This window comes from Esox lucius, chromosome 21, assembly GCF_011004845.1.
Source record: "Esox lucius isolate fEsoLuc1 chromosome 21, fEsoLuc1.pri, whole genome shotgun sequence".
Lineage (NCBI taxonomy): Eukaryota > Metazoa > Chordata > Actinopteri > Esociformes > Esocidae > Esox > Esox lucius.
This window is the reverse complement of record NC_047589.1, coordinates 5,710,845-5,737,085: the sequence shown is the minus strand read 5'-3', so window position 1 is coordinate 5,737,085 and position 26,241 is coordinate 5,710,845. Positions and strand designations below refer to the sequence as shown.

At 43.2% G+C, this 26,241-nt stretch overlaps 3 gene segments (V, D, J or C); 1 reads left to right on the top strand and 2 right to left on the bottom strand.

Annotated features, from left to right (window-relative positions):
• LOC117593618 overlaps positions 1–14,286 on the top strand; it is a 530,161-nt gene extending 515,875 nt beyond the window's left edge. Inside the window, 1 exon segment of the V gene segment in view lies at positions 13,663–14,286. Coding sequence covers positions 13,663–13,979 — 317 coding nt within the window.
• LOC105008451 overlaps positions 1–26,241 on the bottom strand; it is a 966,635-nt gene that overhangs the window by 594,136 nt on the left and 346,258 nt on the right.
• The window catches only part of LOC106024145, a 458,405-nt gene that overhangs the window by 411,334 nt on the left and 20,830 nt on the right, over positions 1–26,241 (bottom strand).

The window sequence follows — 26,241 nt, the reverse complement described above, 5'->3', positions numbered from 1 at the left end:
CAGGGGTTACCGTTAGGACCAATCCAAACCGTATTTACATAAGACGCCCCCGCCTTTCTCCAGGCGGTTCTCTCCTTAGGTGAAGCCTGAGATTGCGCTTCAACAAGATCAGAGAGGGAAACCGTGGGGGTCAGATGGGTCATCTGCAGAGCAGAATGAGGAGGGGCCTGGGCAGCAGCTTTGGCAGCTGCATCTGCTCTGCGATTCCCAAGGGAAACAACATCTCTGCCAGTAGTATGGGCCTCACATTTACATATCGCCACTTCCCTAGGTAACAGGACAGCTTCTAACAGGTTACGAATAAGTTGCCCATGTTGGATCTGAGTACCAGTAGACGTAATAAACCCCCGCATTTTCCACAACGTACCGAAATCATGTACAACACCAAAGGCATATCTACTGTCCGTGTAAATGGTAACACTTAGACTCTCAGCCAGGATGCAAGCTCGAGTGAGAGCAAACCGCTCCGCTGCTTGAGCGGAGAGGTGATGTGGCAGTCTGTGACCCTCAATCACATCATGATCCGTGACAATGGCATAACCAACATGATTAACAGTGGAAATAGGAGATTTACTGGCAGACCCATCAACATAAAAAACAAGATCACAATTCGGCAGAGGTACATCAGACAAGTCATCACGAGGGGTACACTGTTGGTTAATAGCAGCAAGGCAGTCATGCGGCTCACCATCTACCTCCGTAGGGAGGAAAGTGGCTGGATTCAAAACAGGGCTTCTTACAACAGTGAGATGGGGCAATGACAGCAAAATGTTATGATAATGCAGAAATCTAGCCCCAGACAGATGACTAGTCTTGTGTTCCAACAAAATAGAGGCAACAGAGTGAGGAACCCGTAGCTCAAGCGGCTGATAACACACCAGAGGTCGTGAACGCAGAACAGCATCAGCCGCCGCTGCCACAGCCTTCAGACAATAGGGAAGGCCTTGTGCCACAGCATCCAATTTAGAAGAAAAGTATGCAATTGGCCTCAGCTTATCCCCATGTTTCTGCATTAAGACAGAGGACATATAACCATCCTTTTCACACACTGCTTGGATAAACTTCTTTTTAGGATCGGGGAGCCCTAAAGTAGGAGAGGTAGTTAGGGCCTGTTTCAGAGAAGTAAAGGAAGCATCCCCCTCAGGAGTCCACACAACCCTATCATGTGAAGCAAGCTTCTGGCCATAGGCCATATCCTGCAAGGGCTGTACCAAACGGGCATATTCAGGAACCCATTGCCTACAGAAACCTGTCATGCCCAGAAAGGACAGGAGTTGAGTTTTAGTAAGAGGTTTTGGGATACCAACAATTGCTTCTATTCTATCTGTGCTGAGACATTTACCCTCCGGTGTAAGTTTATGGCCCAGAAAAATAACTTCCTTCTGGACAAACTGCAATTTATTCAAACTGGCTTTATGACCTTGCAAGGCCAAGTACTGTAACAACAGCACAGTGTCTTTTTCACACGTATCTTTATCTGGGGAACAGACAAGAAGGTCATCAACGTATTGGATAAGGGTACTACCATGTTTAAATTGGAACCCCTCCAAGTTATCTTTTAGCGCGGCCGCAAACACGGCAGGAGATTCACAATAACCTTGAGGTAATCTCGTCCACGTGTATAATTGGCCTGAAAATTCAAATGCGAACCAAAATTGCGATTCCTTGTGCACAGGAATGCTAAAAAAAGCGTTAGCTAGGTCGACCACTGAGAAGAAATTACTATTGCTCGGAACCTGAGTCATAATCGTATATGGATCAGGTACAATCGGTGCGCGCGCATATACTGCTTCATTAACTTTTTTAAGATCTTGTACAAATCGCCACACCACAGGTTGTCCAGCAACCTTGGCTTTCTTAACTGGAAAGATAGGAGTGCGACAGGGGCTGCTTGGACATGAAACAATTATGCCTTTTTCTAACAATGCTTTAAACACGGGAGCTATCCCTTCAATAGCCTCCGCTTTCAGTGGATATTGAGCCTGGCATGGTCTATGGGGTCCTCTAGGTGTAACTACAAGAGGTTGTGCATTGTTAATTAACCCAACATCATATTTATGCTGTGACCACAAGGAGGGTGGAACTTCCGCTAACCTAGGATCTGTAGCAGCCACCTGGACTGCACAGACCTGGCGGACCCAGTCCTCATGCGGCATAAGATGTACTTCCCGTTTACCCAAAACGGTGCACCCAAACCTCTCTCTATAGGCCTGGGCTGCCGCGGAAAATTCCACACCAACCATGTGACAAGGGACCCAGTCCACTACTGTATTGCACCCCTTCACCCAAGGACCCAGGCTATCCCATGTGCCAAACACAGGTTTAGCAAGGGGAACATGGGGGTCTGAACCCTCCATATCAAAAAAGCGAGACACCTCTCTCGCATTCCGCACAGACCAGGCACAAAACCCCCCCAAAGACCAGTATACATATTCACCTGCCAAAAAATCACTTTTACCATTATCAAACCACACCTTCTCAAAACCAACATCCTGACTTTCTGAAACCTTCGCCGAGCAACGCAAGTCACTCACATCCATAAACAAAGCCAAACCAGTGTCTACTCTATTCATCGCCTTATTTACCAACTCATGTGAAACCGCTCTATGCCCTGTTTTTTCCAAATCCCATGAATAACAATAATCAACAGACTGAACACTATTTTGAACTGCTTGCAAAACAGTATGTTTAATTCGCATGCCTTTGTCTGAACATTCTAGTGTGATCCCTAACTGTGTCATCAAATCCCTAGCTAACAAATTAACTGGACAACAATTGGAAAACAGAAATGAATGTTTCGGATAACGCTTGCCCTCGTCGTCTACAACCGACAGAGGGGTTGTAAATCGCTCAGTGGTCTGTCCCCCACTAGCCCCTACTGTAATTATAGTTCTACCACTTAATTTTGGAAGCGGGTCCCATTCCTGGGCTCTAAGGACAGAATATCCCGCTCCGGAGTCAACCAAAAATTCTATCTGTTTACCATTAATTGTAAGAAACATCGTGGGTTTAACCTGATACTCTACTTTCTCTCTAAAAGCTTGTACATTAAGTGTCTGCATAACATCAATATGTGCGGGGTCATGTAATGGGTCGATCTTACCGGCTGATGTGCTCTGGACCGCCCCGCCTGACCGTCAATACCCCTCACCCTGGTAATTTCCAGTCCTATGCGCTCTTGGGTTGTTCACCGTAAATCCACCGGAATTAAAATTGTCCCTATTCATTCGTCCATCCTCTCTTGGGTCTTTTTCAGGACAATCGCGAACCCAATGTTCAAGGGAACCACAACGGAGGCAGGCATTGTCCGAATTTGAGCGGTTAACATAACCTCGTCCTCCGCCTCGAATCAGTGCCCGACCTCTAGCTCTACCACGTCCTCGGCCTCTCTGGTCATAGCCTTTGTAGAAACCTATTTGGGCCATCTGTAGTTTCGCTTCGCGTTTCTCCCTGTCGTCTTTTTTCTTATCTTCTTGGTCCTCGTAGACTCTTTCGGCGTGCTTGATATACGGCCAAACGATTTCCATGCGGCCCTCGTCCAAGGCCACGCAGTGCTCTTTGACATGTTTCTGCAAATCTGGGAGCAACCCAGCCACCAGTCTTATCTTACACTGTTGTTCCCAGGGAGAATCATTAGCCCCGTCTGGTTTTTTGCCCATCCCGCTGTGAATTTCAAATTCTTTCTCAAGTCTATTACGATAGTCTGTGACTCTTTCCCCCAGCTTCTGTTTGCAGACAGAAATTTTCTCCCAGTTCATCCGTCTCGGGAAAAAGGCACCTATCCGTCCACACAGCGCCATGATGGTTATCCTGTATTGAGAACCAGCACCCCAATTATACGGGCCATTCTGCACGGGCCAGTCTCCTTTCACCCTTCCCCATCTGAGCTGTAAGGCTTTCATCATGACCATTTCGATTTCAACTATATTTGGTCTATATTGTTCAAGCATCTGGAGAAAAACACGATTGAATTCTTCTCCTCCTTCCAATTCCGGGTTGGGTAGTGAGGCGGCCACGTCTTTAAGGTCGGCAGGCGACCATGGCCGGTAGACGAAAATAGTAGGGGGCCCCTGTACGTCACCTCCCACGGATGGATTAGCAACTTCTACCATCGGGAAATGGCCTTCAGGCTTCCCAGACGACGTGACGCTCCTGGTTCTCCAGGCAATTGGGGATGTCGCACAAAAGTCGGCCGCGAGTGCAGGATAAGTCTCCCGAACAGGAGTGGGACTATCTCGCGACATTTCCGGCGACTTTTCTTCTTGTGGTTCAGGATCTGCTGTGGACCTTCGTGGTGAGGCAGCAGAATATGAAGGAGGGCGGCCAGACGGAGGGCAATCCAGATCCACATCAACCTTAGTAAGAGGAGCCAGAACACATTGATCAATAGTCCCTACACTACTCTGCCTAAATCTTTTATCAGTCTCTTCTTTCCACATACCATAAGCTTTCCAATCTACTTTCCGTCTCCCCTTCTGTATTTTCTTAATTTTCCCCTGCTCGTATTCCTCCAACTTCTCTTTCAACCCATGCAACTGTCTTTGGCTAAAGCTGCCATTCTTTGGAAAACCCAAAAACTCCCAGAGGTACAATTGTTCACATGTCCAAACACCATACTTATCTTTCATTACCTCTGCCGGCCCAACGTAACTACGAGGGGCGTTCAATGGTTTACTGCCGCACTTACCCATGTTCAGAAAACCTGGTAAAAGAAAATCCAACGTGTGTTCTAACACATATACTTGCGCCCTAACGCAAAAAAGGAGCCCTAACCCCTAGTATACTCGCGCCCTAACGCAAAAAGGAGCCCTAACCCCTAGTATACTCGCGCCCTAACGCAATTAACGTGTCCTAACACATATTAATAGACCCGTCGGCCCGTAAGTGAGATAATATAACTGCAGATTTTAACTATAACCGCTAACCGAATTGCGTTCTTACCTCCAAATTCAATTTCCGCAGGAAACCTGTACCGATCCGGCACGAGTCTCAGCTCTAGTCAGGTACTCTCTCTCAACCCCTCACAGGATAGCCTATTAGGAGGATAATAGAGTCCAGAGATTGTTCTCAGGCCGTGCACGGTAAACCTGCTGTGGAAAAAGACTCGAACCGATCAGGATTAGGACCCCGGACGTGCCCCCAAATTGTGATGGCAATTTCTAAAATCCAAATAGTTGTACGAAAATGGTAGGTAAGACAGGAGAAATCGATTGCGCAATAAACGGTTTTAATGAAACTTGCAAGGAGAAAGTATACAGGTTACAAAGTAACGGTGAATAGTTTCTAAATGAAAACAGGCAATCGACAGTATTTAAAGACAGGAGAGGGGTGTGACAAATCCTGGACATTCCAGATCAATCAGGACACATTCCCTCTGTTCTATAACACACGTCAAATGCTATCTTCCCCCACCTTATCCCTCCTGCCAGAATGTTTACTGTAGCGTTTACCCAAAGGTTCACACCAAGGACAGCTCTCCTTCCCGCCATAAATACCTTCTTCAACTTAAAGAGTTCTTACAGTCACACATGGTCAAGTCCAAGCAAGTCTCAAGTCTTAACCACAAGTCTCGAGTCAAGTCTCAAGTCACAGTTCAGATAAATCAAGCAAGTCAAGTCAAGGGTTCACCCTAAGCAAGTCAAGTCGAGTCCTTATAAGTTTCAAGTCAAGTCACATTACTAAAGAGATGAACACACACACTGTCCTCTGTTTCTGATGTGCGCTCGGTGCGAAGCTCGATTTCAAAATCAAATATTTTTGTCCTCCGCGGTATCTTGAATCAGCCTGAAGGGGTTGTATTCGCTATAACAACCGCCTCGCTATACCTTATCCCGCTTATTACATGGCTACTGTAGATGTATTGATTGTATAAGCTAGTGAATTGTTGTAAGCTGTTGTAACCAATGTAGATGTATTGATTGTATAAGTTAGTGAATTGTTATAAACTGTTGTAGGAAATGAAACGAAATATTAAGTGTTTGTAACTGAGCTGAAACTGAAGGAGCAAGTAGGAGAATAGGAAATCCTGTTCAAGCGGTTGCCGGGGAGAGAAAGATTTAGTATGTCTGTTTTGTGACAAACAGGTCACAGGTTAGAGGCGCACACACATAGTCGGACAGACAAGACAGAAACCACAAGGGGGGCAAGGGGATACTTGTAGTTATCCTATAAGGAATAGAACTGGGATTGGGCCAATGGCACACTTGCTTTGTAAGTTAACGCCCCTATCTTTTGGGCGTAGTAGAAGTATAAAAATTATGTTTTGACTGTTGATCCTTAGACATTGTGCGGCGACACGTGTCTCCAGAAGCTTCTGTAATAAATGGACATATGATACGGTAATTGACCTGACTCCTGGTGTTTTATTCTCCTTTCCAACAAACCAACTCGGGGAAGTGTTAGACTTCAACACTACCTACCAAATAAATCAATAATTTGACACAAAACATTGATTTCAAAAGGAATTTATTGATTTAAAAACGATTGTATTGCTTCCTCTAAAGAAAATAGTCCGTTCCGTCTCTGGTTAGAATCCTGCTGCGTCCATAGCAACGCGCTGTTTTTCATGGCAACGGTCTGTTATCAAGAAATAACACGCATTCTGCACTGGAATTCAGCCAATCCATGTAATAAGGGCTAATAACAACTTTATAAACTAATTATTGTGACTGAAAAACTGTCTAATATGTAATTACGCTGTAATTATTCTTGTCTGTATGAGTAAAAAAAAAAAAAATATTCGAAATGTTTAGGTGCTAGTAATCACATCGGCGCCTCCATGTTAGCCTTTCATGCAGTAAAGTTAACTGTTATGGTGTAAGCACAAGGCTTTTTAGTTTCCACACGCAGTCCACAAACACTTGAAAATGCGCACATTTAATACAGACATTATGGCCTACGTGTAATAATATACATGCCCGCTCATTTTAACCCTCCTGGCCCCCTTAAGTACTAAGGGATTTTCAGACAGATTTTACTACTTGGACATTTTGGGTCCTACATTAATTCTGTAACAGGTATTATGAAGTATAATATATCTGTGTAATCATTACCCACTCAGCTACAATAAAAACACATAAAAACCAATTTCTGGGAAACCATTTAGAAAATGTATGTGTTGGACAGACAAAAACAATGTTCTACAGAGAACATTTCTGCGATATGGTATGATAATCTTTTTTTGAATCAATAATGAAGTTTAGTTTCAATGGAATTTCCTGTTACCACTATGCCATTACTGTCATATTCCATTGTTTTAGGCTATAACTAATGAAGAATATTAATAATACAAGAAATATGTGTTCCCCTCAAACATTTGGATTTACCGCCTGTATTTCATTATTTTGACAGAGACACTTCATTCTGTTTTGATGTAATGACACCAAACGGCCACCAGCTGGCAGCATAGGACCGGTAGCGCAGTTTGTATTTACTTGTCGTTTTAAAATCCGTAAGATACCCACATTTTTTCCAAATGCCAAAGAACATCCCCAATGTATGTTGACAGAACATATTTTTTATATCATATTTACAATAGAAACGATGTAATATGGTGCTATAAATCATAAATAGTGACATACTTGTAATCAGGATGGGTCTTGACACAGTCACCTGTCTGAGCTGAATGGTCACTGTCATTTCCTGGACAAATTCCCCTTCCTCAGCCCGTTGATGATGGTCAAAGATAAGTTCTGAAATGTTTTGGGTTGAAAACAAAGAGCTATTTTGCATAAATGGAACAAAAACTACATTGGTAATCGCTATTATTGACATAACCCTAACCCATTATTCCTACATCATAGAGGTCATGTTTCCAGGCGTTATGGCATACTAGAAGCGTTGTTTCTGATTGGGCAACGAGGACTTACAAACAAAGGAAGAGTTGAATTCTCCATTTAAAGACGCACGTAATGGTGGTCAGTTTTGGTGCAAATCCACTTTGTCCTCATGCAAGCTGTGATCACCATAAGAACACAGTGTACCAATCTCTTTGTTAGAATGCCTAGATATTAGCTAAAGTCAGTCATATGATTCTAGTAATTACTTTTCTGGATATTTATGGAAATGTACACTATGCGTTAGTCAGAGGTGGCTACTTGGTGAAACTCTAGTATTTCCTCATGCAGGCTGTGATCGCCATAGGAACAAAAACTATGAATGGATCGCTTTGTTAGAATGTCTAGATCTTTATCTAAAGGAAAATGGACAATTCTAGTTATTACAGTTCTGGATATTTATAGAAATGTAGCCTACACTATGCGCTCCGGTTGGTGACCAGTTTTGGTGGTCTACTTTTGGCTGTGAGTCTCATAGGAACACAAACTACATACGGATCGCTTTGTTGGAATGTCTGGATATTAGATAAGTACGATTCTTGTTATTACAGTTCAGTTCTGGATATTTATAGACATGTACACTATGGCTCAGTCAGCGTTGGCAGGTTTTGGTACAACTCTACTTTTGCATCAAGCAGGCTGTGATCCCCATAGGAACAAGAACTATGTACCAATCGCTTTGTTGGAGTGTCTGGATATTAGCTAAAATCAACCATGTGAGTCTAGTGATTACTGGTCTGGATATTTATAGACATGTACACTATGGCTCAGTCAGCAGTTGCCAGTTTTGATGCAACTCTACTTTTTCCTCACACAGGCTGTGATCCCCACAAGAACAGGAAGAGGAGCTGCGGTGCCATTATGTTACAGTGGAGGTAGGGGCTTATCATGGACTCCTCTTTGATTCCAAATTCTTAATCCACAGTCTGTGTGTGGCAGTATGTGTAAGGACACACGTCCGTGTGCACGTGTCCACAGCAGGCTTACAGGTCAGTATGGAATATCTGGCTCTCCTATCAATCATGCCCTGATCTCTTCAGCTGTATGGGAATGTGTTGAGCAGCAGGATTCCTGGAACACAGCTGCCCCATGGAGGTCCCCCGTCCAGACGCCTGGCCCGGCGGAAGCCTCCACCCCCACCAGGCTGCGTACCAGACCTACCAACAGTACCCCAACATGAACAGTCAGCACAGCCAGGATCATGCACACCCCGGTGGTCCACATGAACCAGAGACCGTGGTTGAAACCCCCGGACCCCACCGACAATGTTTTCAAATTCTTTGTGATTTGCCTGATCTGAGGGAAATATGACTGCGCCTTCAACCCTATCCACCATTAGGAACATATATTGTTTTTTATTCATACTACCAACATATTTAGAAAATTCATATAAACACAACAAATAAATTGTATTCTCTGTAAAATGAAAATGATAGCCCAATCCAAATTAAAAATTACATGTAGATTTATTTTGTAGCATAGTGTATGACTTTCATGTATCCCAAAAAAATGACTGCCATTTGAAAGGTAGCACAAGGTCTTACAACCTGAAACCTCACTGTTACACAAACCTTCTGGAAAACGGTTCAATTCCTTACAAACTGCTTTCCTCTGCTCCATCGCATCCTTTGACTCTTGCCCCATTACAGATGGGAAATGTTATTGTCCATGTCTACCCAAGCGTCACGTTGTTGTTTTGGTTCTATGTTTCATTTTGTTTCTGTCCAATGTTATTTTATCAAGTATTCTGTTTCCTTCCTGTCCGTATTGTTCCATTTGCCCCAGTGAGCATGCTTTAAAATAATGACCTCAGTTGATTACGCTGAATAATAATTAGCTACGCGCTGTGTGTCGGCCTTGTCATGGATCGATGAGCTTTTCCCAGTTAACTGGTGTTTCTCACGTTCAGCTGGTGGAGAACGCAACGTACACATTTGAGCTGCTGTTCTACAAAGCCATAGAGGAGCATCCGGATGATGTTGGCTCTGCCACTGAGAAGTCCAGGCACATGGTGCTCAAGGTTTGCTACTTCAAAAATGGTTTTCAGAACATGTTTGATTCCTTGCTCCTTAGCAGTAATTTCATTCAATTGGGTCAAAATCAATGCAGTACCTCCTAGGCACGGCTCTGGACAACGCCACCAGCCGGCGCCCCAGGCAACCCCAAAGTCGAGGAGCAGGCTGGTCTGGACGACGATCGTAGAAATCAGCTGTCAAGGATGGGTCACAGATGTCTGCTGCTTGGACCTAGCTGCGATCCTCAGGGCCATACCTCGCTCAGTCCACTAGGTACTGGACCCGACCTGTTCCCCGTGTGGAGGAATAGTGCAGGGAGTTTTGATTATCATCCACCTAGGGGAGAAAGTGTGTCCACTCACCTGGACGGTCCATGTATTAGGACCAGAGGAACCTTCCCAGCTCTTGATTAGTACGCTCCGCCTGCCCGTTAGCCTGTGGGTGATACCCAGATGTGAGGCTGACCACGACCCCCAGCCTGGACATGAAGGCTTTCCAGACACGGGATGTAAACTGGGGTCCGTCACAAAGCCCAAACAGCCAGAAAACCTGCTGAAATATCATCTCAGCGGCCTGGAGGGCAGAGGGGATGCCGGGTAGTGGGATGAATCTGACCATCTTAGAGAACCTGTCCACCGACACAGCAATGGTGGTTTTCCCCTCTGCAGGTGGTAGGTCTGTGATGAAGTCCACTGACAGGTGTGACCAAGGCCACTGAGGTACTGGGAGGGGGTGGAGCTTCCCCACTGGAGCCCTTCACCACCCCTTAGACTGTGCACACGGAGCACGACAAAACGTAGTGCCACACAGTCCTCCACATTCCAGGACACCAATACTTCACCCTGAGGGCCTCCAGGGTCCCATGTTTTGTGCACCAGGTCACCAACCGGCTCTGCACCAGCTGGGGGACACGACGCCAGTGTGGGATCCAGTCTCCCTGCCTTCTGAATATCTGTGTCAATATCCCAGGAGACAGGACCCACGATGCAAGAGGGGGTAGAATGGGCGTGTCTCTGGGTAGTTCATCCACACGGTCGTGGAGGAGGGAGAGTGCAACTGGAAGTGATCTGGAAGCGCTTGAAGAATAGAGCCCAGTGGGCCTTGCGGGGGTTGAGGCGCCACGCTGCTCTGATGTACTCAAGGTTCCTGTGGTCTGTTAGGACAGTGGAGAGGAAATACAACGTCTCCCGGGCCCCTCTAGCCAGTCTCCACTACTCCAGTGATAACTTGATCACCAGTAGCTCTCGGTCACCCACGTCGTAGTTCCTCTCCACAGCAGACAGTTTGTTGGAATAGGAGGTACAGGGGTGTAGCCGGGGGGGGGTTTCTGTGGTGCTGGGAGAGGACCGCCCCCACCCCGACCTCCGACACATCCACCTCCACAGTGAAGGGCGTAAGGGGGTCTGGATGTTTCAGGAGGGGTGCCGTTGTGACCCAGTTCTTAAGATGGAGGAACGTCCTCTCCACGTCTGGGGAGCTGTAATCATCGAGATTGGAACAAAAAAAGCTTGAAATGTTTCACTTGATGTGTAATGAATCTAGAATAAATGAAGGTGTCACTTTTTGATTTGAATCAAGGAAAACAATAACTTTTCCACAATATTCTAATTATTTGAGATGTGACTGTATATGTCATCCAAGGCCCAGAATTCTGTCTCTGTGTCTGCAGGAGTCTGAATATACTGACATTTACATTCTGAAAATAGAATGAACACAGTCACATGAAAGACATTTAAAATCATGTGTTCACTAGTTATGAGTAAAAACAATAATGTTACTATATAAATGACTTTCTGTAGAAGTAACTACTTGAAAGCAGAAAGCCAGATGACAATGGTTGTAATAGTCATGGTTGTTGTGGGTTCAGTTGTCATGAAGGACAGATCTCAGTCATGAAGTGTTCAACTCACAGGGTTATAAAAACTATAAGAGCCTCTTGGTAGATGCGTTATGCATATTATTGTGTCTAATCAATTTCAGTGCAGGATCCCATTATTAGAATGTCTTTGACATTTTATAACTTTAAACAGGTCATATTATTTTAAGGTCAGTAATATATTTTAAATTGTATGAATCATAATTAGATTTGTATTCTGTTGATCAAATATAACTGGTCACCCAAGACTGGCCTCTATTATAAGTTCCTCAAATGAATCAGCTACTTCTCTAAATGTATGCTGGTATGATTCTTCTGATAGTGTTGTCAGTCCTCTGTGACTTTACCTAAACTGTTATATCAGAGACCAACATCTTTAATAAAGGAATATACAACATGGATCACAATTATCATGGCTGTTCTCTTTATGGACCATATGGAGGAATACAAACACGGAATCTAATAATGGACTGTACCTACAGGATAGAGGAATACCAGATAAACAGTAGAAGGAACAAATATAAATATCTGGATTAAAATATATATTTCCTTTTATAGAAACAGTCCATATGAAGTGTCCTTTCTATCTGGGAAGGTATAAAAATATATTTGTATTAAATGTGATTCTACATGAGTGATCTTCACTGTTACAGCTGTATCATCACAGAAAGGTTTTTGTATGAGCAGTAATAGGGATTGTATCACTGTGGTGGACTTTTGGTAGCGGCACCAGACTTGATGTTGGAAGTAAGTAAACAAGACAATTAACTTCTTTATTTACCTTTTGATATTTGTTCCATGTTTTGGTCTTATTTTTTTAATTTGGCCTTGATATTGAGGATTTAAAAATGTTTCATTGATCTAGAATATTTACAATAGCTTATTATAATGAGGCACATTTAAATATGAATGTTATTCAATCTACTTAATTTGATCAAAATGTATGTGCATTGTTTTAAAAGTATGAAATCAGCTTACATTTTTTTATTAATTGTATGAATAAATATACTGTACAGATATGGATATGTTTTAAAAGATTGGTTTTTGTTCAGTGTTAGGGAAGGCAAAATATAAAGAATTCATTGCAAATTTGGAAGATGATGATGTTATTTTGTTAATAATATAGTCAATTCCATTTTTTTAAACTCAGTCTAAAGACATTCAGCTTGTCTACTGAGCAGGAGGTTTTTGTATGAGCAGTAATAGGGATTGTATCACTGTGGTACACTTTTGGTGGCGGCACCAGACTTGATGTTGGAAGTAAGTAACAAGGTCTTCTTTATATTTGTTCATGATTGGAAGGTTTTAGGTTTCTCACTTTGTGTGAGAAAATACGTTCACATTTTAGAATTGGAGAACTTTTTTTTCTATTTTGCTTTGAATTTAGCATTTCTATTAAATAATACCAAGTACAATGTTTGAAAATGATAAATTGTTAGTTTCTTTGGGTCTGATTAGTATTATTGAAGTCGTAAAACATAATGTGTCGGTTATTGAAGTTTATAGTTGTTTTGTGAACGGGACTCAATAGTTAATAATTGTATACTTGCATGTTTCATAAATCTGCTTTGTATAGTAATCATTTCATGACATATGCTCTTACCTTTCATCAATTATAATCTTGAATTAATGTGTATTGCCTTAACAAATACAGGTCCGAAAAAAATTAAGAGACCACTGCACCTTTTTCTTTCCTTTCCAAAAAAGTTGAAAAGGAAGGTTTTGAATGAGGAACAGAAGCGTTCAATTTGCAGTGGCCTCTTAATTTTAACCCTTCCTCACTCAAAACCTTCCTTTTTGACTTTTTTGGCAAATAAACACATTTTTTCAGACCTGTATTTATTAAAGCAATACACATTAATTCAAGATTATAATTGATGAAAGGAGATGTGTTTTAGCCGTTAGTTAGTGAAGTTTGTGTGTTTTTTCCCCCCAGGTAACACTGCTCCCACCCTGACCATCCTGCCCCCCTCTAGTGAGGAGCTGTCCAGTACAACAACAGCCACACTGATGTGTCTGGCCAACAAGGGCTTCCCCTCAGACTGGACCTTGAGTTGGAAAGTGGACGGGAACAACAAGAATCAGAAGTCCAGTTCCGGAGTCCTGGAGAAGGATGGTCTATACAGCTGGAGCAGCACCCTGACTCTCACTGCCCAGGAGTGGAACAAGGTGGGAGAGGTGACCTGTGAAGCCCAGAAGAGCTCCCAGACACCAGTCACCAAGACCCTGAGGAGGGATGACTGTTCTGGTTAGGACCTGTCTGTCACATAACCCTGTGAAGAGAGGCTGCTGGTTCTTTGGCTTTTACTCTGTTTTGACATCAGATGTTTTGTCTTATTGATCACTTTCATGTAGACTAACAGTGAGCTTTGCATGAGTTCATGTGTCCATCCTCTCTGTAGATGGACATTTGATAGATATGATATGGTCTGTTTGTACTGTTATAACACACATTTGCTTTTATGCGTTGATGAAAATAAAGATTTCCCTTTGTAGGAAATATAAGTTGTTGTCTTTCATTAAATTCAAGTATATTTTATTTGCAAATATTGTATGAGAATTAAATAACAATAAAGCCAGATGTGGTTTATTTGAAAAGTTAAATGTCTTAGCTTATTATTCATGTTCGTACTGGGAACCTCATTGTCATCAATAAATTGTTCATACTAACACAATATATATATATAATGGTCACAATTCATGCATTGATGAATAGATGAAAATAAAGTTTTCCCTTAGTAGAAGATGTATGTTATTTCATTGAAATCAAATTTACTTTATTTCCAAATATTGAATGACAAATAAATAATAATAAATCCAAGTTCATATGTCTTAGCTTATTGTCCTTACCTGGAAGATACAAACATTTTCACAGATTAACAGCAGATGTCTGGCCACATGTTGACATGTACTCTTTGCATTAATCTATTTCTGAATGTTTTTGATATTCTTGAATAAAGGACATGACTGAATAGACTTAAAGTAGAATAAGAGCAATTAATCACTACCTTGGTCTCTCAAAAGTGTGATAATCACACCTGCATTTAGCTATATGTATTTTATAACTCATATCACAACTTAAAGATAGTGACAGTTTTCTCTACCTCCAACCTCCTGGGAACAGGGTGAACATCTGGTAACAGAACTGTTCTATTCTGGGACATGTAGAACCACCCAACCCTGTCTATGTAAATCTTAGTTTCACTCCCACAGCCACCAGTCCAACAGTTGAGAATGTTCAGCTTCTGAAATCCCCTCAATGGGTCCAGATGTGAGGGACTGCTTTAAAACTCTGTGGTGGATTTAGGGATGGAGACATACCAGATACGCCACTAAGTAATTAATTACAGATAACATGTGTATTATCCTTCATATTAGACAGTGTATATACTGTACATGTGTCTTGTGTTTCAGACCAGCATAATGTCACATCCTGGCATAACAGGCTTGTCGTGCCAGTGAGATCCAATGCCCTCTCTCCCTGGTTTGGATCACAGACACCTGTTCTGTTGTTAATCACCCTCACCTGTTTCCATAATCACTGTTCCTATGTAAGTTCCTCCATTCCCAGTGTGTCTGGTCTGTCTTTGTTTGGTGTACCCTTTTTTTTTTTGTCTTTTAGTCTTGTTTCCTTTGTTTATAGTTCAAATTATTTTATTAAATGTCCCTGTTGTCTCTGCGCTTGTGTCCTGCCTCATCAACTGTGACAAGTAACCTGTTCATGACAGTTCATTAAATGCTAGATGATGACCTTCACTCATGTAGGCTGATAATGTGTGTTTCAATACTTTCATTAACTTTGTAGATGCACTTTCAGAACATGACAAATGTATCACGTCACAACCATGATGATGATGACAACAACATAGGACCCTGCATCCCACTGATGGTTTGTATATGAAGCTAAACAGAGTCGGTCCTGGTTGGTCCCTGGTTGGAAGATTAGATGCTGCTGAATGGAGAGTTGGAGGGCTAGTAAAAGGGCAGTCTTTTATCTGTTCTGAAGATCAAAACACAAAAGCACTGAAGAAGATATTGGCCTTTATGGGCGCTTACTTTTTCATGGAGAGTAAAATGGTGTCTTGGCTCTAAAGATTTTGCAGCATTTATCCTAAGAGTAGGGGTGTTAACCCTGGTGTCATGGCTATATGTCCAATCTGGCCCTCTTATGACCACATCATGCCCAGCTAGCAACTTACTGTTAAATATTTAATTGATTAAAATAACTAAGAATTACAATATTTGTATATAATAATGACTACAATGATGATAATGATGATGGAGAAAATATGATCTCCCAGGCCCACTCCCACTGAATCTAGATGGGGTCCCAGAATGGAGTGGGATCACCCAGCCACCCTGCGGAGAAAGCTCATTTCGGCCACCTGTATCCGGGATCTTGTCCTTTCGGTCATGACCCAAAGCTCATGACCATAGGTGAGAGTAGGAATGTAGATTGACCGGTAAATCGAGAGCTTCGCCTTATGGCTCAGCTCTTTCTTCACCACGACAAACCGATACATCGACCGCATTACTGCAGAAGCTGCACCGATCCGTCTGTCAATCTCCCGTTCCATCCTTCCCTCACTCGTGAACAAGACCCCTAGACACTTAAACTCCTCCACTTGAGGCAAGAACTCTCCACCAACCTGAAGTGGGCAAGCCACCCTTTTCCGACTGAGGACCAAGGCCTCGGATTATGTTCTGTTTATTTAAAAAATAGACATGGGCTCCATAATAACATGACACATTTGAATATGAATGTTATTCAGTGTGTTTATTTTGACAGGAATGTACTTTTATTTTAATGACAATAAGAACTTGTAATGTCTAAAACTTTGTATTAGTTATATGGACACATACTGGATTGAGTTGGACACACAACAAGTAAAATAACAACCATTTATTGTGAATTAATGAGATCAGGAAGGCATTGGATCTCACTGACATGGCATGACAATTAAACATTTCATCACAGACTCACAAGTGTGATCATACCTGATCTCATTATTGTCTCCACCCCCCACCAGGTGGCGTCTATGTTCCCGTTACCCCTTGTCTGTTTATGTCTGTGTTTTCTGTTCGCCTTTTGGATCACCCATTACGACCTTGAACCAGCCTATTCCTCTGTACCTCAATAATCTAACCCATTGTCTGAACCCTGCCTGCCTGCCGACTACGAGATTGCCTATCCCATAATAAACATTGTTGCACGACACCTCCTCTCCTTCTCTATGTGGAAACACTATAATTTCTGTCACAAACAAAGACCAGAGTTACATACCAGAGAATAGAAAAGCAGACATTTCTAAAATGAACAGTAGTTCATGAAATTCCAAAAAAACTTGCAATTCTACTGAACAACTATGGGTGTTATGACAGAAACCAGTGATTTGACAAACTAATCTGAACTCAGTCCACCACCACAGCAATGGTGGTTTTCCCCTCTGCAGGTGGTAGGTCTGTGATGAAGTCCACTGACAGGTGTGACCAAGGCCACTGAGGTACTGGGAGAGGGTGGAGCTTCCCCACTTGAGCCCTTCACCACCCCAGTGGGCCTGGCGGGGGTTGAGGCGCCACGCTGCTCTGATGTACTCAAGGCTCCTGTGGTCTGTTAGGACAGTGGAGAGGAAATACAACGTCTCCCAGGCCCTTCTAGCCAGTGCTAACTTGACCACCAGTAGCTCTCGGTCACCTACGTCGTTGTTCTTCTCCACAGCAGAGAGTTTGTTGGAATATGAGGTACAGGGATGTAGCAGAGGGGGGTTTCTGTGGTGCTGGGAGAGGACCGCCCCAACCTCGGACATGTCCACCTCCACAGTGAAGTGCTTAAGGGGGTCTGGATGTTTCAGGAGGGGTGCCATTGTGACCCAGTCCTTAAGATGGAGGAACACCCTCTCCACGTCTGGGGTCCAGTGGAGGTGTTGAGGTTCATCTTTTAACAACGATGTAAGTGGTGCCGTAACGGTGCTGAAGTCCCTGATGAACCGGCAGTAAAAGTTGGCAACCCCGATGAATACACTTCGAGAATGGAAGACCATCAAAGAACCACCGCTTCTACATTTAGCTCCTCCATCCATACGCCCTCCGAAGGAATGTGATTTCCAAGGAAGGAAACGGTGGTGGTGTGTTGTGAGTATGTTGGAGAGTAAATCAAGATGTCATCTATATACACTACTACGTACCTCTCCAACATATCCTGGAACACTTCATTGAGAAAAGCCTGGAACACCGCCAGCTCATTGGCTAGCCTGTATGGCATCACAGGTATTTGTAGTGGCCCGACGCCGTGCTGACGCCGATGCCGTTTTCCACTTGTCTCCATCCGAGTTACGCATGAGATTGAATGTGCTCCAGATGTCAATATTAGTGAAGACGTTATGGCCAACGGAAAGAGGGACATGGGATAGCGGTACTTCACAGTAATGGAGTTCAGTCCTCTCTAGTCTATACAAGGCCTCAGCCCCCCGTCCTTCTTCTTCACAAAATAGAAGCTGGCTGAAGCAGGGGAAGAGTAGCAACGAATGTACCCCTGCTCTCCCAGGGAGACACCTGGCCTTTTTGTAGGAGAACACCCTGTTCAGGTCCATGTACTCAGGTGGGATGTTCCCTGGGAGGGCGCCCACGGGGCTCTCAACCGACGTAGCTCCACACGTGACGGCCAGGCAGGCTTTCCAATACCTCATCAACCATCCCAGAACCTTCCTCTTACTCCAGGTGAAGGTGGGGTTGTGCTTTTGAAGGAAGGCCCAGGATGACAGGATGTATGGAGGACAACAGCACCAGTAGTTCCAGTCTCTCTCAATGGCAGCTGTTGATAGTAAGAGTGACAGGGCGGGTCATGTGGGTTATGGAGCCGGAACCCACAGGACGATCACCCAGTGCTTGTATGGGAATCAAGGACCTCAAACGGCGCAACAGCAACGATAGGGCAGTAACCAGAGACTGTTCAATGAAGCTCCCTGCAGCTCTGGAGTCAATCAGGGCTGTTATGGGGTGAGAGAAAGAACCATCAGACAGAACAATTGGGTATCAGAACAGGCTGGCTATGTCGCTTAACAAAGAGGTTTTGGAAAATGCCATTTCGCCTGGATTTTGAATGGATTGCAATTTCAAAGCATGCCTCGATCTGAGATGTTGGTTCAATCTCCTGACCAACAATTATTTATAAAAACTTTGCATCGTTGGTATTATTGAGGCTGCGGAAGAGAAAATATTAACATCTCATATGAAAATAAATATAATCATTTCATTAAGTGTGCTGGCACATAAAACCTAAACTAAAACTGGATTCAACACTGACAGTGATGTCATATTATTATCTAATCACCAATTTCATATAGGCTACTTAGCTATCCAATATATGGGAAGCACAAATAATTGTACATGGAGGAAAGCCCCGGCGCCTGTATGTAGAGATCAAACAAAGCTTTGGACGTCATTAATCACCTGGTGAGTTAAAACATTCACAAAATACGGTAGATCCAATGATTGATTTAAGATGTGGTATTAAAAACTGACAAGCAAATATTCCTGATGTAGGAATTACAAAGACAGTGCTGCCAGTGTTGTCACCAAAACATTATAACAAAGTAATCATTGGGACTCGAACCAGGCTTTGTAAAGCAACTGTATATCCATCCTCAGCCTTTGGCCAGGTGATGCAACTAGCGAAATTACAAGACATTCAAACAATAGCCTAAGGTATTGGGCATACCCGTTTGTTCGTGATAATGAATATGTAGCACAAACTTTTTGACATTCATTCCAGTGAATTTAATTAGTTCTTGATAATTAGGCTGGAGACTAATTTAGTTTCATGTTTTAAAGCATATTTGGAAAGAGCCATGTCTTTAATAAACCAATTGGATGGTTGCGTAATGTCCGAAGCTTCAAACGTCATCAATCATGTGATATTGTTGCTCGGATACAGGCCATGGCCATTTCATTCGAGCAGGCTGGGTGAAATTTCAATCAGTCTCTGAGCCTCGTATTCGCGCGTCCCATCATTACTGTTAAGACATGGTGGCTGAGTGGGTTGAGCCACTGTTAAATGCTTTGTGTAGATGGGTTTGTATCTAGCCTAGTGAGGATATTTTGTTTCCACATGCACATCTGTACATGTATTTTCATGCACATTTTTCCCAATCTAACATTCTACAGTGTATTTATGAAGTTTAATATATTAGCTGTCTTTTAAGTGAACACAGCCGAAAGAGATGTCTCAATGAACAACTTTGTCTTGACCTTGATGTGAGAAATTAAAGACAAAAAAATACAGTTTTGAACATTGTTGATTGGTTAGTGCATTGGTTCTCCCATTTTCTAATGTAATATTCAGATGCAATATAATTGTATGTGTAAGATGCTGCAGACATTTTAGAGAAAGGGTTATTTGGCTATAAAGTTCCTAGATGCTTTGAACGGTGTTTGCAAAGGGTGTGTAATTTTTGTAATTTTGTTTCTTTCAGTATATTACATAGCCTATTCAACTTTCAATATTGTAACTGAATCACCTTGTTTTTGATAAGCCCTTTCGCTTTGAGCAAACTGGGTTGAGATTTCGAAGCAAGCCTCTGAGCCTCGGCTTCATGTGTCCCATTTTGTTGCAAATAGTCAACTGGGTTGCAAGAAACGTGTTGAGTTAAAAAGACACAAATTAACTGGCAAAGATTTGAGAATAATCCATTGTGAAGCTACCAGGAATCCATAATCCTCCATTGCTGTCATATTCCAGAACTGCAACCTACCTGGAGTGGCCAGAAGTACAAGGTGTTCAATGCTTAGAGACATGGCCAAGGTAAGGAAGGCTGAAACCCGACCACCAGTGAACAAGACACATAGGTTGAAATGTCAAGACTGGGCCAAGACATATTTGAAGACAGATTTTTAAAAGGCTTTATTGACTGATGAGATGAGAGTGACTCTTGACAGTCCAGATGGATGGGCCCGTGGCTAGATCAGTAATGGGCCTAGAGCTCCACTTTGACTCAGATGCCAGCAAGGTGGATGTGGGGTTCTGGTATGGGCTGGTATTATCAAAGATGAGCTAGTTGGACCTTTTCAGGTTGAAGATGGACTCAAACTCAACTCCCAAACCTACTGCCAGTTTTTAGAAGACACTTTCTTCAAGCAGTGGTACAGTGGTAAAGTCTGCATCTTTCAAGAAGACCAGGATTTTAATGCAAGACTATGCTCCATTGCATTGCATCTAAGTAATCCACTGCGTGGCTAGCCAGTCAAGGCCTTAAAGATTCCTCACCTGACCTGAACTCTGAGAATTTGTGTGCCCTTTTTAAAGAGTAGAAGGGCCCACAAGTTCCCAGGTGAAGGAAAACAGTACACCTCTCTGAACTGTGTCTGGGAGGATGTGGTTGCTGCTGCACAAAAGGTTGATCGTAAACAGATCCAGAAACTGACAGACTCCATGAATAGAAGACTTATGACTGTTATTAAAAAGAAGGGTGGTTATATTGGTCACTGATAAATTTTTTTGAAATGTCACAAATGTTTATTGGTACATTTTGAGTTGTTTGTTTATTAGTCTCACTTGAACAGATGAAAATAAACAAATAAACATATTCTCCTAAGAAAGCCAAAACCTCACTTTTACTTTCTTTAAAATTCAGGTTTGAGGTTTATTAGCATTTTGGATTGACAGAGAGCACTGTAGTTGTTAAATACAACTTGCCAATAATTGTGCACAGAGTGTATGTTATCCATCACATGCCATCAAGCATCTCTATAGATTACCTGTGTTAATTCATAGCTTCCTATGAAAAAGAAAATGTAACTCAACCAGACCACAAGGAGTTTACCTGTTGGGTCCCTACAACCAGTCCAAAATGTTGTTTTTAGCCCGGTGTAAATTAGTACATTTTCAAAGTAATTACCTGTCATTTTTGAATGTTTGTGTGTCCCATAAAAAGAAATGTAGTAGAGTACAGCTTCATTTGATAATAGGACATGCTTTCAATGAGGGTCTTGGGGAGGCAAAACTGCCATATTAGTGTATTATGAGTTCCCATTAGAAAGTGGCAACTTATTTTTGCATGGCATGCTGGGTAGAACAATGTCACAGATGCCATTCAACCATTGTGTTACTCGTGTTACTCAGGGGACCATCCCCTTAACAATAAGATATTTCCCATCTCTGTGTGATGTTTGCTTCAGGGTGTGAGTTTTCTCTATCTGCCATAGGAAATGCATTGCCTACAGCTCTAACCTCACCACAGTGCCAATGCGGTTTAAAATTGGTTCAGCAATGTGTTATACATCACATGCCATCAGGCATCTCTATAGATTGCCTGTGTTAATTCATAGCTTCCTATGATAAAAGCAAGGGGCAAACTCCGAGGCTGAAAAATGCCTACCCGGAAGTACCATAAACTGCAATTCATCGAATGGCCACAAGAGATCTCTATGGCAAAATGCCCAACTTTACAGCACAAATAAAAAGGTTTACAAAAATGGTTTTGGTGTATATTGTTTATTTCCCCATTTTTGACACCTGTGGGTAGGTGATTTCTTCCATAACTCATCCGTTTAAAATATATTTAGTCTAATAATTAGGGGGCGTGGCCTATTGAGTGACAGGTGTGGTGCTGGTGCTGTCACTCATGTCACTCCTAGCGGTTTGTCTTTTCTGCTATAGCTTCAGCTAACTACAGTCACTGACAAGTAACGTTATAATCAAGTGACATCCAAATAAAGGACTCGTAACCATGCAGTCTATGCTCATAAATAAAGTTACAGTTGTGCTCAAAAGTGTGCATACCCTGGGAGAATTGGTATTATATGTACCATTTGTAAAGAAAACATGAGTGAGCAGTCAAAAGACATGTATTTTATGTCTTATTGGATTCATATTCAACTGTGGGTCATAACCGAATGGCACAATTATTAAACAAAACATGGCAACAAAGAAAATAATGAACTGACCTGTTCAAAAGTCTGCATACCCTTAGTTCTTAATAGTGTATTGCCCCCTTTAGCATCAATTAAAGCGTCCAGTCTTTTTTAATCGATGTCAAGCATCCCGCTTCAACCTTTTTTAGGCGGGGTAGACAGTCAACAATCCCATACTCCACCAGCCAGGGGCCCACCCCTGGTCTTCCCTGAAGAAGTCCCTGAGAAAATCCAGAGAATACAGGAGGGCCCTCCTGCTGAGGAGTTTAGCAAACACCCTTCTCCTACTCGACCCGAGGCCCATCAAGCAACATTCCCTTCATGCCACTTCCCTCTCGCCCCCAGAAGGAAGCAAAAGAACCTCACCATATTCGTCCTGGTCGCCCTCAACACAAACCCTTTCAATGGGGTTTGTGTACCTCACTGTACCTCACTGTGACCTCACTGTGACATCCACCACAGTACCGTCTTTAGTGAACGCCAGGTCAGGTGTACGCGGTGCCCCAACTGGGGTGTGGCATACCATTTCCTTGGTGAAGCTCCAGCCGGCGCTTACGGCTTCATCTGCCAGCAAGCCACATAGTTTGTGATGTCGCCTGATACGAGTATCCTTGACAGCTGGGCACTGCCCAAGAATATGAGGACAAGTCTCAGTCCCAGCGTTGCAGTGTCTGCAGGCTACCAAACTAGTCGACCTGCCCCTGGTCCACCAGGTGGGGTACACATTTGGGTAAAATATAGTGACATTGTCTAAGTCCCACCGATACCGGGTCTGTCAGCCAGTGATTGCTGTTTCTGTCTCCATAGAAGGCCTGCAAGCCCCGACCCTGCACGTCCAGGCTCATCCCGCCTCCAGTCTGGTGCCAGGATTTTACTTATCTCGGCACAGCCGTGCCAATGCCCTCCGCATCTCTGCCTGCCCCTGCAGAATAAGGCACCGTGCCCACGACACCTACATGCGCCGGTCCCTCGGTCATGCCCCTGGCCGGGCTGTAACCACACTTCTTCCAGAGAGGGCATCGTAACTGGATTGACGGGATCTGGCAAGCCATCTTCACCACCTTAAAGCCCCCATCTCTGGTCCTGGAGTATAACAGGCCACCGGGAGGTGGAGCCACCTCTTCACCGCACCCCTGATTATCCCATCCAGCTCCTTGAGGGGCTCCTGTCCCAGACCCCCGTGATCCGCCTCGTAGGCAAGCCTCGGCAACGCATAGCCCCGCATATCACCACCCTCGGGGACGGCTTCAGGTCCGACCGGCTATGGGAGACGACACAACCTCGCAACTTCTCCTTCAGGTTGGGCCTCACAATGTCACATACCGACGCCCAGATACCGAACAGACTTACTGGGACCCACCATATGCAGCTCCTCACCAACTAACCTCATGCATTGGTTCACGGTGAACACCCCGTCTGACATGCAGGTGAGGAATCCATGGCACTTCTTGGGCAGCACGCGCAGCCCTGTCAACTGGCAAAACATCTCCAAGTCGGCAATACTACGGGACATTCCCCTCCAGGACTCGCCCAACAGGAACAGATCATCGGCAAAGGCCAGGGTGCAGACCTGCCGGCCATCACCCAGGGGGTAACCCCCTGCCGATGTGTTTGAGAGGGTCAAGCACCAGCTTAAACAACAGGGGTGACATTAAATCTCCATGTTTGACACTGACCCTCATGTTGATCATTGGGGAGTTTTCCCCTACAATAGCCACTTTGGTAGGGTTAGGGTTAGCCACTCTGTAGCGGTTCTCCATCAGACCGACCACGTAGTCGTCCAAGCCCCTGCTTCTGAGCACCTCAAGGATGTGCGAGTGACACACAGAGTCAAACACCATTGCAATCAATGAAGACGACTGCCAAACCCTGGCCCCTCCTCCTAGCATCCAAGATGAGCCTGTGCAGGACCATAAAAGTCTCAGAGCACCCAGATGAGGAAATAAATCCTTTCTGACAGGGAGAGACAGACCACGCACTCGCCAACCTGCAGTTCAATATCATGGAGTAGAGTCGCAACACCACTGATCCGATTGCCAACAGCTGCCACCCCGATGAGCACACACGGCCGGGTCAGAGGACTTCGGAATCAGTGTTTTTCTGCAGACCTTTATGACCTTTAGCAAGGAGCCAGACGCCAACCAGATTGAAAAGACTTTAGACATTTTAACACCTGATGGAACCCAGGCCAGAACACATGGCAAAAACCCTGAAAATACAGATATATACAAGGCTATATTGTCCCAAATTTTGTTGAGACCGAGTGAATATGCTCCAACCATAACTGTCATATCATGAGAAAATCTGAAATCCATATTGGCACTGTATAAGCACATATGATATCCGGAATCATTACGTTCCCTTGACACCGTGATTAGTCTGGGAGATATCAGACTCATATATGCGCGTCAACTTGCTATCCTACTCTGACAATATTCGGAATGTATCGTCAAATTGACATGTTTGGAGTCCCCAAAACCCTGAAAATACGTAGCCTACATAAAAAATTATACATAGGCCTATTCCCGGATTTGAAGAGACCACAAAATATGGCTTTAACATTCTCTGACCACGAATGTTATTGATTTCTTATCAAGGCACATTTCGGAATCCGTATTTGCATTTTAAAGCATTGTTGAAGAGTGCTTTTAAAAAGAATGCTTTAAAATCACCATTTCCCCATACCACCATGTGTACTCTCAGGAATATCAGACTCATTTATGAATGTTATACCTACCTTGTGCTGGGAAAAATGCCATCATACTCAGAGAATATCTAATGATTCTAAATTTATCCTCAGTATACATCTAATTCAAAATATGTCAGGAATGTGGATGATATTTGGAGTATGTAAATGAAATGTCTCTGGTCCAGATAGGCTATCATGTCCCTAACCGATAGTAAAATAATGAATTCAGAGGTTAAAAAAATATATAATTATCTTCCACTTTACCTAGGCCACGGCATGTACAAGAAAATATACAGCCTATGACCGGATTCGTATCATTTACGGGAATATGTAGCCTATTATATTTGCCTACAAAATAAGTTGACGAATTTGAAGCAGGAAAATATCTGTTGTTTAAGATTAATACAACAATCTGCAAAAAGAGCCATATGCATGCATCTGAAGTCCTTACTGATATTTGAATGAAAAAAACGGCTGGGATCGATGGTTAGATATTTATGTATTAGAACAGCAAAGGAAATATAAACATTCGCAACAAACTTGTTAACATAAACTAATATTGTCTGAAAACATTGAACCATCCCGACCAACTCAGAATTAATATTTCAGTCAAAAACATTCATTTCAAAACGAACTATCCATGAATATTGGGTCTATGTCTCAGTTTCTCTCCTGCAGACAAATAACTCTCGTTGGAAGGTTGGCTTGGTGGTTCTCCAGTGCTCTCCCTCCCAAGTCTCTTTCTGGTGTGGCTGGACCTGGGATCTTTTCCCTTTTTTTGGTTAGCATCCAGTGCCCTTTGGCATTGTTGAATGACGCAAGTAAGTTTGGATGACAGACACTTCGGAGACAAAACGTCATATGATGTTTTATCTTCGTCGCCACTCTCATCATCTGACATCAGAGACGCAATGGCTC